The sequence below is a fragment of the Aythya fuligula genome, chromosome 5 (genome assembly GCF_009819795.1).
Source record: "Aythya fuligula isolate bAytFul2 chromosome 5, bAytFul2.pri, whole genome shotgun sequence".
Taxonomy (NCBI): Eukaryota; Metazoa; Chordata; class Aves; order Anseriformes; family Anatidae; genus Aythya; species Aythya fuligula.
In genome coordinates this window covers 58,165,888-58,178,536 of record NC_045563.1, presented here as the reverse complement: position 1 = coordinate 58,178,536, position 12,649 = coordinate 58,165,888, and the positions used below count along the sequence as shown (strand labels likewise).

The window sequence follows — 12,649 nt, the reverse complement described above, 5'->3', positions numbered from 1 at the left end:
CCCAGCTGCTGTTCGTAGATGGCCAGCCAGTGCTGCAGGACCTGTCCATGATCCAGTGCTTGAGGAACTACTGGCTTTAAATGCTTGGTTCCTGATTTCACATCATCTCTACCCTAGTCTGTATTAGTGTTATTGCACCTTCATAGTATCAAAAAGAAGTAATGGTTTTATCATGCATATTTTAAAACCAGTACATTTAAAAACAACCAAACTCATCTGAGTTAGGTATATAAAAATATACATGTAACAGCTCACATTATACAGTAAAAAAAGAAAGCACCTGTGTGGAAAGCTTGCTCCCTTCTTTGGAAGGAAAGATGTCTCCATGTAGTTGCTTCAGTATCACGTCCTGATACGTACGTACATACAGAAGAGAACTGTAGCCACACGAATCTGTCCCCTGATGTGGTACAGAAGACAGAAGGCCCAGAGGGGTGATATGTCTCATTCTTTCTCCATCACAGAACTGCTGCCATTCACACTGTGTGAACAAGAGTATGGCTTGGGTAAAGTGCGAAAAGCGTGAGATAAATTATGCTCCATGTGGCATAATTCCTCCCAGGAAACAGCAGAACTAGCAGCCCACAAACAATTGTATGTTGTTCCGTTGTCAGAAGGAACAGTTGTCACTATGAACTCTACAACCCTTGCCGAGGAATGCCAGCATGGGTGCTAGGCCACGTGTGCTGCCTCTGCGCTGCGATGGGGGCTAGAGGGAAGGGCCGGTTTTATACATTGCCCTTGTAAAGATACAGACCACAGGGCTGCTGGTTACCTCCAGCCCATTTAGGAGAGAAAAATGGAGTGTGGAGAAAAAGGCCGGGCAACTTGGTAAATCTTTTCTCTGTACAGAAGACTGAAACTAAAATTCTACATTGTTAAATTGTTATATGCTATTAAAAAAAGATAGCTAAACAACCTCATCTATTTCAAAAGCTAGGTTTCTTTCTAATCCCTATGGTAAAAATAGGGCATTTCCCTATGGTAAAAATGGGTATTTGAAGAAAATGTATTATTATTAAAGGTCCTTGGAGTTGTTTTAGGTGTCTTTTCCAGGTTAGGCTCGAATATACTACGTTTTTTCCAAAAATAGAACTATAGTAATTAGATATTGTGTTTAACCATGTGAAGAGACTAAAATGCTATTTCTATGCAGTTTCTGAGGTAATAAGCTGGCTTGTTAAAAATATGTTAATGCAAGTCGTTCAGTTGTGAGTGTGTCCCTTGCCCATCTTCCCCTAAAAGAGAGGATGGACACGATGACTTCAGTAAAGTGGAGAAAAGGTCTGTGGCACGTTGCTTGGTATACTGTATCATAGCTCATCATGGTTTCTTGTGAGGTCTTCCCCATAATTAGTAGCTTGACTTCCAACAAACATATTCCAGTTGTCTAGAACTTCCTCTTTTGTTAGTTTTTGATCCTGGTGGAAGGAAAATAAAATCTCTGTAAGAACCTTTTCAAAGCTAAGTAAAAGACACACCAGCACAGACATACAAGAGCTCTACAAAGCAGCAGACTAAAGATTCAGGAATCATTTTAGCTGTCATGGCAAGTGAGATTTTGATCCGAGTAGAAATAACAAGTTCCACTGGCTTCAATTGGGTCAAACTGCTCATTGAAATGTTAGAGGAAGTGGATGTATTGAGCCAGTCTTTAAGCCAAAGATGTATGTTTGAGTATAGAAACCTGGGCTTTTTCCTACCTCCTAGGTAACATATCTCTTTTTTTTCCCCTCTTGCAGTCTAAATTAATATACAAAACCCATGACCATTCTTAAAAAGTAAAAATATTTCTCCTGTGTTAAAACTTGCAGGTTTAAGAAAATTTTATTTAACCTAATGAAAGCCTAGAGTTAAGTTGAAAGTAGAGTTAAGCTAATGAAAGTCTAGAGTTAAATTGTGTTTTACTCATTTGTGATTTTGACCCTACCAACTGAAATTTGCATTAATACATTAAGGCACTAGCACGTCTAGCCTCTAAAACTCCATTTAAAATGTACTAATAAAGAAAAGTATTAGGAATCACTTCTTGCTAATTGAAGTTATGTTTAAGTGGTTTTAAGTTGTGTTTTTTTTTTAATGTTAATTTTTTTTTCTTAATACACTAGAACTCTAAGTACCTTATCTACATCCGATTCATAGACTAAATGCCTGGCTTCAGCTAGTGCGTGATCATAGTCTTGTGGGAGAATCCAGTGCTGAATCTCTTCCTTGTCCATCTTTCCGTCCTTGTTGAGGTCACGAAAATCTGAAAACTGCTCACGCTCTGTAATCACCCAGTCAGGCTCTGGTCCACCCTCTTCATTTGCAAACATATCAGCTGGAAAGGAAATAAAAGTCTCACTCAAGTCGTACTTGATTTGAAAATTATGCATAAACTAAAGACATTTGCATGGTGTTCCTCAGAGGAAGACTGTCTCCATGTAGTTGCTTTAATTCTTTAACTTTGCTTTAACCTTTTGCTTTAACCTTTAACTCTTTGCACAGCATTTCTTTGTACAGAATATGAAATGTGGGGTGTAGAGTAGCTGTTCGTATCTTCTTTCAGGTCTACTTCTTCTCTGCTGGTGACTGTTCTTCCATTTTCCTAGTATATTAGCCTCATAAGCAGTGCACTTTTATGAAAGGTGAACCTGTCCAAAGGCCTTCAGCCACTTAAATTTGAGTGAAAAAAAAATCTTTAAGGATCTATTGTTAAATTGCAGTCATGAGCTTTAGGGCTGAGCTCTATCACATGAGAAGAAAGGGATGTAGCAATTTTATCTTGTCCCTGCCAGCAAATGTCTCCGTGGATAAAATCAGACTTCAGCCAGCAGAGTGGCTGAGAGAATAAAAGGCACAGGGGAAACTCAGGAAAACAAAAATTGCTAAATAGAAGTGAATGCTTTTACCCTGCTTTCAGAGAGGTCTGTTTAATAGAAAGCCATCTTAGAAAAGGAGTCCTTTTTAACCATACAGTTCTGCAGCAAACTCCACTAGAAGGTATTCTTCTACAAAGGAAAACCTGGAAAGAATGTCCTGCATCAGTGGTATGCTCTGTCCATGAGAAACTGTACGCAGTGCAATTGCCATAGCTTGGTACCTTGGGAGGGAGTACCATTTGTGACACAGGATGCACAGATTATGTACGTGAGCTGCTCTGTACATTGTACAGTAGTCCCGCGTTATATTTAAGAAGCATCAGTAGGAAAACACCACCATGACAGCTGCTATCTGTACAAACAGGGTTGGGAAAGTAGCAGTGATCATTATGAACAAGTATTGATTTGTATCTGTCCTTTACGTCATAAACCTTCCAAATTACTAGTAGCAAAAGTCCTTCCAGACTTAGAAGTGTGTTCACTTTATCCTTCTGATCACTGTGGCTGATCAACTGTTTTCTGCTCATCAAGGCTGCTTATTCCTCAAGCCTTCCATTTTTCTATTGGTATTAAAGCTCGTTTTGTAGATGGTACTCCTATGCCTTGTGGGTCTGGCTTTCAAGAATAAGGCGAGGAAAAGTGCACCCCACATGGACGGTCTTAGGGTCACAGGCTTGCTGGTATCCATAGGAAGTGAAAATGTAGATCTCAAATCTAAGACTTGCCCTGCAGGAGGATGTGCGCTACGCTGAAGATCTGTTGGTAGAACTGTCCACGGTGTTCCTGGCACAGTGAGAACTTAGTTCTCTACACCTAACATGACTAGGGATATTCTGCTTAGCTGCTTTTATAAAATCTAAACCAAATTTTGTAGAAGTCAAAATGGGATGGAGAAGTGGGGAGGGAGTAATCATTCTACAACCTTCCGCAGATTTCCCCATCAAATACCTGATCCAGAGGCTGCAGTTTCTGGACTTTTTGATTGCTCCTTATGAGCTACCAAAGAAGAGATTTAGCTTTCTGTTTTTAACCCCAATTTGATCAAAAAGAAAAGAATTATATCTGAAAATGGGAAGTAGGAATATTTTAAGCAGTTTTCCTCTACTCATAAAGAAACTTCAGACAACACATTCACTTTCTTTTTTGCATTTTTAAAGTGCAAATTATATTGTTTATTTGAAGCATCTGACATGTCCTGTCAATTTGATTTTTATCATCCTTGCCAATGTGGGGTGATCGTGATGAGAACATTCTATGTTCCTATCTATAGAAGACAAGAAAAAACAGCATTCACATGGTAACAAATGTTGACAATTACCTTATAATTATATGTAGGTAATGTCACTGAATGAACTGAAATTACTGTGGAAATTATGCTGCTCTGTTATTTCAGTCATAAATGAATAGCATTCACATTCTGAGGCTAAATATAATTTACAAGGAAAAGAAACCCCCTGCCATTAATTAACATGTGTATATTGTTCCTGATTATATGAGAAGTGATCTTTATAGCACCACTAGAAACAGAAAGATTCATCTGAGTTTGCTCTAATGCTTTCCTGGTGATACTTTCTTGATTAAAAACCCATCAAAGTGAGTGCAGTGGGAGATGTTAGCTTTTGGTATCAGCATAATGATTCAAAAGGGTGAAACGTATTATGTGCAGCTGATCTCTAGTCTTGTTTCCATTTCGTTTTCGTATGTCTAAGTGCAAGACAGTAGCTGGCTGCCTAGAGTGACTGAAAGTTGTGTAACTGTGACAGATCCCCTGTTGACGTTTCCCATTCTGATCTCTTTCTGACATTTCAGTAACGCACAGCTACTTTTCATGCACTTGACAACTTTTTTGAGAAGCTTAAATCTTGCTCCTGTTTTTACATAGCTAATTTTTTTTAATGCATCATCTTATATTTCTGTAAAAAAACATAAGGCATCACTGCAAAAATCTTTACAAAAACATGGGATTTTACCCACTAATTAATCTAGGAAAATAACTAGTAGAAAATAGGCAACTTTGAAACACAATATTAACAAACCTTTGGTTTGTTAATACATTTGGTTTGTTCATTTGGTTTGTTAATACATTTGGTTTGTTAATTTGGTTTGTTAATACAAACCTTTGGTCTGTTGATACTGCTGCAGACTTGAGAGGATGGACATATGGAGATTTTATAAGAAACAAACTTTAAGACTTACCAATATACTCATCCTGATCCACAAAACCATCCTCATTTTTGTCAATGTCTTCTAAGGTTTCCTGGAAAATAGTTTTACGTTGAAGTAATCAAGAGAGAACTGACAATTCTGGCTATTCCCCTCTTCAGTCATTTCACATTTGAGGCCTGACCTGCCCTTGTACACAAGCAAATCTACTCTCACAGACTATGATGCAATTGCTGCTTGAACAAAAAAATATACAAGTCTCACACTGAAAAAATTCCCTGCACATAAATGAAAAGTGGACATCATGCTGAAGTTTGAAGTTAGGGGCAGATAGAAGCTGGCATCACACACTTTGCAGCCTCATGCCAGCATACCTTTCCTTTTATTTTGGTGCAAGTCCATAGCAAGACTGTTTCCACTGAGGAGTAGTCTAAGGGTGTTTAACAAGTCTTCCTTGTACTGAGAACTCTAAATCAAGTACTTTCAAGAAGCGTATCCCTTTTTGTTTCCCCTGCTGGCTATTAAGTATGTGTCTGAGTGTCTCTTTCTCAACTCTGCCTGGAAAGGTTAGAGAAGCTTTTCAAAGCTTAGCCGAAAAGTAAAAATAAAAATAATGTTACTGGTTTTGCTCTGCTTACTAAGACAACGATGTTTTTCATATGCTCAAACTCCTCTGGGTGAAGGAAAGCTGTGAATTCTTCACGAGTGGCAGCTAGGTCTCCATCCTGATCTGCAGTTTTGAATCGTCTTTCGTCTCTGGGCAGCATTTTTTTAAAACTGTGCCGATCAGTTGCATCTTGGAATTCTTCTGGATTTTCTGCAAATTAATCAAGGCAATCTCAAAATTTTGTTCCTTTTCAAGTGTGCTAATGTGATAAAGCCCCTTAATTTGCTGATATGTACTCTGTTAAGAGTCTAGAAATACAAAGGCTTATTGCTGTGTTGAACAGGAACTTCTCTTTCCTATGAAGCTCAAAATTAATTCAAGGGTCAAACACTTTGGGTCATTTATAAAGGTGACTTAGTAGTAAAAGTAAATGGCTGAGTAGATTCCCTGTTGGAATCCAGGGTTTTGCAGTATCATATACTATACTTCACAGATTTATTTATTTTTAATCTGCTTTTATAAGCACTGCTTAGGCAGTATTTGGAGTAGATTTCATTCACAGAAGTTGTATGCTTCTTAGGAATCGGTATGACCTACACAACTCCCCAGTTTCAAAAAGCAAGCGAACCAAGGAAAAGTGGTTTCAGAAGCTGGCAGACTGACTGAAATTACTGAACTGCTACGCCTCTGCTACAGGGAACCTATCAATTATTTTCACTTTAAAACAAAGACATTTTTTCAGGGTGTTTAGCGACATACAATGAACAGTATTTGATATAATTTTTAGAATAGGAAAACTAAACTGATTTCAAAGATATTAATTGTGAAATTGTTATGAGTATTTTCTCATGTTGGGAGATAAACATTTGAAAAAGACTAGGCTGGGAATCACAGATGTGAATTTTAAGTGTGTATTGACACAGGATCACAATACAGTAGCTGTCCTCCAGCTCTTGGCGATTACAAAGAGGGCTGTGAAAGGCTCCCAGGGATACTGCTACAGGGATGTGAGACAAAATATTACCTTTAAAAACGTAGTAAGCCCCATTTTAATCTAGGGTAGAACTTCTACTTAATACTGCTGCTGGAATCTTGCTCCAAAAACTGCCTGTGAGGTAGATAGACACGGTCTTCTCGTTGCCAGGAGAAATGTACTCATGGTCAGTTACTAGCAATTAGTGGTCTGTAAGCATTGCCCCTAAGCTTAAGTAATCTCTTCTCTTTCTTTCCCTTCATTAACTTAGAAAAAGTAAAGCGAATGCAAGTTGAAGGAAAAAAAAAAAAAAAAAAAAAAAAAAACAGGTATAGTTTTAATACATGTTTCTTTTGTCTCATTTCTAAGGATTTTCATTTACAGCTGATCCCAACCTGAGGCATGTTACTCCACAAGAACTATTTTATTCAATAATTTTGCTATAGCTTATACCCAGCTGAAATTTTTAGTATCTAGACTCTAAAGAATTTGAGACTGAATTGACAAACATTGGTTAATTATGCAAAATAGTTTTTGAATGAAAATACGAATATTAATGACAAAAAATCATCTATTTGTTAATTAGAGTAGAAGACCTTAATTAATCTTCATCAGTACATCGAACAAGCCCTCTGTAAAACCTTCCGTGTAGTGGCAACCCATGTGGAAATGGCTGAAATATAGAAATAATGCAATAAAGAAGTGCTTTTGACCTCTGAGTGTCTATAAAATTTAATGCTATTTCCAAAAGTCCTAAATGTGACACCAAACTCCTGTTGGCTATAAGGCATGAAATCATGCCTTATAACCCCAATCGTCATTGAGCGTATCATCTGAAGACGTTATCTTACCTAGATAATAACCATATGTGGCTTGTTTATATTCTTCCCAGGCGATTTTATTGTCCTTGTTTAGATCATAGTCTTTCCAAACTTTAGCAACGTTTTCGTAGATGTAGCGTTTCTGTACCCGTTTAATCCAGTTTTTCAGTTCCTCTGTTGTGAGATAGCCATCTTTGTTTTCATCTATTCTATCCACAATCTTCCTGTAAAAAGAGAGTGGCATCCGTAAGAGTCAAAAGAAAACCAAACTGCATGTCAGTCCAATTCTAGTAGTCTTTATCTGGCCCTTATTTTCCACAAAAATGTAACGCCCAAAATTTAGAAAGCTGTTCTTCAGGCTAAAACTTTCTTCAATTTTGCATGTTATCTTAAGGAACATTATGCATTATTCAATATTGCTATGAATAATTCAATTGGAATTTGCACCATCAAAGTTAGAGAACAAACTACCTCAGAGGATACCTCAATTTCCTAGATACTAACTACAGGGCACCTGTTCAGTGTCCATAGGGGGTAGCTATGCTGGACTCAGAAGAGGAAGCTGACTTCACCTCAGGAGAAAGCCTGTACTGATGTTTACCAGAGGCAATCAGAGGAGAAAGCTAGGATTTTGCAGACACCTGCAGTTCCTCTTGTGGCCCTCCAGCAGACCGATGCTAGGCTGGAGTGAGTTGTGTGTGTGCAACTTTGTGTGCAATGTTGAGCATGTGCACCATTTATAGTCTTCCCTTCCATTCCCACCCCTCCGCTTTTCTTTTCTAGATAAAAAAAAATATTGCTTGTATTGCCAGGAATGCCTGGTACTCATTAATGCGGGTCTCTGGTCATTGCTGGCAATTGGGATGTAAGCAACTGCCCTATGTAAAGCTGCTTGCCTCAAATTCTGTTGAAATCAGCAGAAGGGAAGGTACTTGGGTACTCCCAAGTACACCACTCACGAGGCCACAGGAGCAAACTGTCAGTAGCTGCACTGCACCCAGCAGTTTGGTGACCACCCTGTCCCACACGCAAGAAAATCAAAATGACCATTATCCATAGGCTCAGTCACCATCCCTTTGGTCTAGTTACATGTCATTTGTAAGAATGGGTAAGAGCAGAAGCCGTCTTGTCTAAATCCTGACTTGAAATTCAACAGGTGAGCTCCCTACATCTCCAGGCAGACAAAGGAGATAGTGAAAAGTTCTGAACTGTTAACTATTCCTTGCAGTTCAACAGCTTGGAAAGCTGGCACTGGCTGATGGGAAGCGCTCAGCGAGTAAATCAGTGTCCTTTCTTGAGCCTGTCAAGCAACAGCAGCAGGTCCTGCTGAATCTGCAGCACTGTCATGTGAACCTGATAGTATCAGGTTTGTAGCATGTTTCATCTACTGCAAGTCAGAGCTTAATGGATATTGGTTTGGGGTCCAGCGGTTGAATTCATAAACGTGGTATTTCTGAGTGATAGGGAAAAAAAAGGGGGTCACAGAATTTGCTTTCTAAAGTAGGTAAGTATGAATTAACTGACTGGAAAACCTTTCTCTTTTGTGTAAATCTCATGGGGCATTGGCTGCCGGGGTCCCTTTCACTGCATGATGGACTGTATTTGTCAATGAATGTGCTCCACCACAAATTTGACTTAACTACTTTAGCTGATATTTCTGTTTTATTAAATGAAGTTGCAAAAAGTGATTGTGCTAGCAGCTCTTTGGTATTTTTAACACCAAAGCAGTCAAGAATCTTTACCATAAAATGTCCTGTGCCTTATCTTTCTCATCTATACTCTTGTTTTTATAGCTCCATTGCATCCATATGCACTCTTTTACTCTGCTTCCCAGATGAGGATGGGGACAAAGAAATAGTCTTGCCTACAGGCTCCCAGAATGGACTGCAAACCTCACGTTTTATACTGGTAATTACCTACAACAGGGCTCGGGATCATTCTGAGTTTTGTAGTGGAACTGCTGTATATTGTCTGAAAGGCATTAGTGCCTTTGTTTTAAATAGCTAATTCTTGAATATATCAAAAATTCACAGAGCATGTTAAGACATGCAGTGCCAAGTCATACCCAGGAAGTTACATGTACAAGTGTGTAACACCTGAAACCTTACGTTCTCCCTTTAACTGAGGTGAGATAACAGTATTGAGGTGAGGAACTAATAGAGTAGCTAAAGGACACACACAACAGGTACGTACAGCCTGCTGTTAGGCAGATTAGATCTGACTAAATGCATCTGGTGATGAAACAAAGGTGGGGTAAGGAAATCATTACTTAAAGTGGCTGAAAGCAGAAGGCTTCCCCTCTGCATGTGATGCTCAGCACAACTGTGTGTGGATAAACTCAGAACAAATAACAATTGTTTATGTTGGTAGGATGTGCAACCATCTTCTCTGTCTGCTGAAAATGGCAGGCCCAACACAAATGGCATGGAAAAGGTTCAAAGGACTGGGGTCCCACTCATCTTCTTAGCCCATCTGCACTCCCTTCATGCAGCCCTTGGCTGCTGCACTAGGACTGTGCCGTGCTTCTCCAAAACCAAGTGAGTTGTGGTACTGCACACAGGTAGGAAATCTGTGATTCTTCCCTTATCCAGTGGCTCAGTGTGGGAGGACAGGGATGCTTCTGTCACGGAACCTGTCCTAAGGGCAGGTGTACTCCAAGGTTATGATAAAATTATGGGCTGGTATGTGCCATGATCACAAACCAAGATTTTACTGCTCAGCTGCTCCTCCACAAAGGATGTGAGTAGTTGCTTGCAGGGCTTTTTCTGTGTACTAGCTAGTTCCTTTTTGTTTACTGGAAGATGAGAGTAGATTTGTGTTATCACTGTCTAGCCCTGCAACTCCACAGGATGATACGCTGCCATCCTTCTTAAGGAAGGTACAGTAACAGCAGCACACGCTTTGGTTACAGCAGTAGGTAGACTATATATTTCCATTTTCTCCCAGAAAGCATTTATAAAACATCTCTGATGCTTGGTGCACAATGCTCACCCCGCAACGTGGGCTTTGGTTCTCAGAGGGAGTCTTTTTTAAGTCACGTCCACATAAGAGGTGTTTGGCTGTGGCTGTAGCTTAACGTGCCTCTGTCACCTCTCTGAGGTGCACTCAGTGAGATTGCTAAAAGCTTCTTCCCTTGCCAAGCTGGTGTTTGTAAAAGCTGCTTAAGGACAATCCAGCTATTTCATCAAATCCTATCCCCAGCTGAAAAAGTCTGCTCTGCTGCAAGAATAGATGTAGACAATTTAAGGGCTGTCCTTGTTAGCGATATACTTTTATTGGAAACTAAGTCACAGATAGAGCGTACTGAGATGGTTTCTTCTGCTCCTTTTTCAGTGTGTAAGAAACTGGTCATTTCTGATAACTGTTTCATCCATTTACTTCCTGAGATACAGGTAGACAGCAGGGACAGCTTCCAGAAGGACCAACAGGTCACTCAGAGACAACCCTGGCACTACAACATGAGCTTGTGGTGGAACTACAGCCATACAATGAGCAAGCACCACTCCCTGTAGAAGGGGAGTAACTGAAGAGCTAGTCTTAGTGACACTGTACAGACACTTTAAACTACTTTCTGTTCATTCAGTGTTTTCTGCTTATTTAATATTAAAAAATATATATATATATATATATTTTTAACTGTTAGACTTAGTCCTAATTAGCAATCTGGCTTCTGGTAAGCGCACAGGAGGGAGAGGCGCTGACAGGAGGCAACTGTCTCGGTGCAAAGAGCAGCTTGGAAGCAAGCACGGCGCTATCAGAGCGGACAAAGCTGCCACAAGTGGAAAACCTGCAGGGAGACGGCTTCGACTGGAAGAGCTGCGGTGAAGGGCAGGGGGACGCGGCCTCGGCTCCAGCCCAACCCCGCGGAGGGACGGAAAGCGACAAGGCAGGGAAGCGACGCTGCCGGCCAGCAGGTCCCGAGCGAGGAGGAGGAGGAGGAGAAAAGCACCCAGGAGGAAAAAAGCACCCGAGAGGAAAGCACCCAGGGGTCGGGACCCGGGCAGCCGGAGCGAGGGGGCGCCCCCCGTGGCGTCCCGCCCCGCTCCCTCCCCTGCCACGTTCCCAGCGCCCCGCCGGGGCCTCTCCGCCTCACCCCAGCCTCTCGCGGCTCTCCTCGGGGCTGAGCTGGTCGAAGCTCCGCGCCTCCTCCTTGCCCAGGAAGGCCTCGTGGTCGTACTGGAAGCCCGGGCCGTCCTCGTGGTGCTGCTGCTGCTGCTGCGCGGCGCCGGGACGGGCCCGCTCCTGCCGTGCTGTCGGCTTGCCCAGGCCGCCCGGCACCAGCACCAGCACCAGCAGCAGGGGCAGCAGGCGCCATCCCACCCCGCCGGCCATGCCCCGCGGCCGCCCCGCAGCCCCGCTCATCGCGCCCGGCCCGGCCCCGCCTCTCCCCGGCCCCGGCCCCGGCCCCGGCCCCGGCACGGCCCCGCCGGCGCCACGTCTGCAGGGCAGGGCGGAGCAGCGCGGAGGGGACAGCCCGGGGCCGGCAGCTCCCCGACGATCTCCCTTAGGAATGCACAAAACCGCTTTGCTTTTTTTTAGTTATCTCCCCAAAATGGGCAACGGAAAAGCTACAAGTTTAAAAAAAAAAAAAAAAAAGTGGCTATGTCGTGAGTGCACGAGTCTAACACCAAGTTAATTCCCTAACAATGTACAGTAGGGGAAAAAAGAAAGAAAAGATTGCCAGCGGCCTCCTAGAGGATGCCAGTCGTAACAACGGCACCAGCACTGTCAGAGCAGCAAACTCGGGATCCTGGAAATTGAAGGAGAAAACCCAAGTTGTGTGGCGTAGAAAAAAAGCATTTGCTTTTTTTTTCCATCGATTGCAATTCATATTGCTCAAGATTGTAGAAGCAGAGACTTCGGGTTGCAGTAACTGACATTCTCACCTAGTAAATTTCCTTTTCCTACACTGTAGCCTGAAATTCACAACCAGGGAGAATTGCTTGTTGCTTGTTAATGACCTTGTATGCTGTCTGACCCAACGTGGCAGATGAGTGTTGCTACCAGAGCCTGGCCATTCTTCGGTACGCAGACCTGAGAGAATTACTGGTTGCAACATGAGATTTGTTAGACCAGTCCACTGGACAGAAAAATCGTACTTATGACGGGCCATTGGCTGTGCCACGGCTATGCAAGTTGCTGAACCAGGCTGTGGCCTCCCTGCCACTGTTGTTACCCCGGTGGACATCCTTTTGACCTACAGGTAGGGTGTAGCTGAACTCTG

At 41.9% G+C, this 12,649-nt stretch overlaps 1 protein-coding gene across 1 annotated transcript; it reads right to left on the bottom strand.

Annotated features, from left to right (window-relative positions):
- Positions 1–229: 229 nt before the first annotated feature.
- On the bottom strand, positions 230–11,757 carry RCN1 (reticulocalbin 1). The gene is made up of 6 exons (XM_032188557.1): positions 11,519–11,757; positions 7,456–7,649; positions 5,663–5,841; positions 5,058–5,118; positions 2,121–2,320; positions 230–1,421 (listed from the first exon to the last, which is right to left on the bottom strand). The coding sequence occupies exons 1-6, from the start codon at positions 11,755–11,757 to the stop codon at positions 1,314–1,316; spliced, it is 981 nt and encodes a 326-aa protein (XP_032044448.1). The 3' UTR covers positions 230–1,313.
- Positions 11,758–12,649: the final 892 nt, after the last annotated feature.

Coding starts and splice junctions, on each gene's coding strand:
- RCN1 (XM_032188557.1), bottom strand. CDS start 11,757: ATGGCCGGCGGGGTGGGATGGCGCCTGCTGCCCCTGCTGCTGGTGCTG. Junction 5,119..5,662: donor TGAAAAACATCGTTGTCTTA/GTAAGCAGAGCA, acceptor ACTATTTTCCAG/GAAACCTTAGAAGACATTGA. Junction 2,321..5,057: donor GGATCAGGATGAGTATATTG/GTAAGTCTTAAA, acceptor TTTCCTTTCCAG/CTGATATGTTTGCAAATGAA.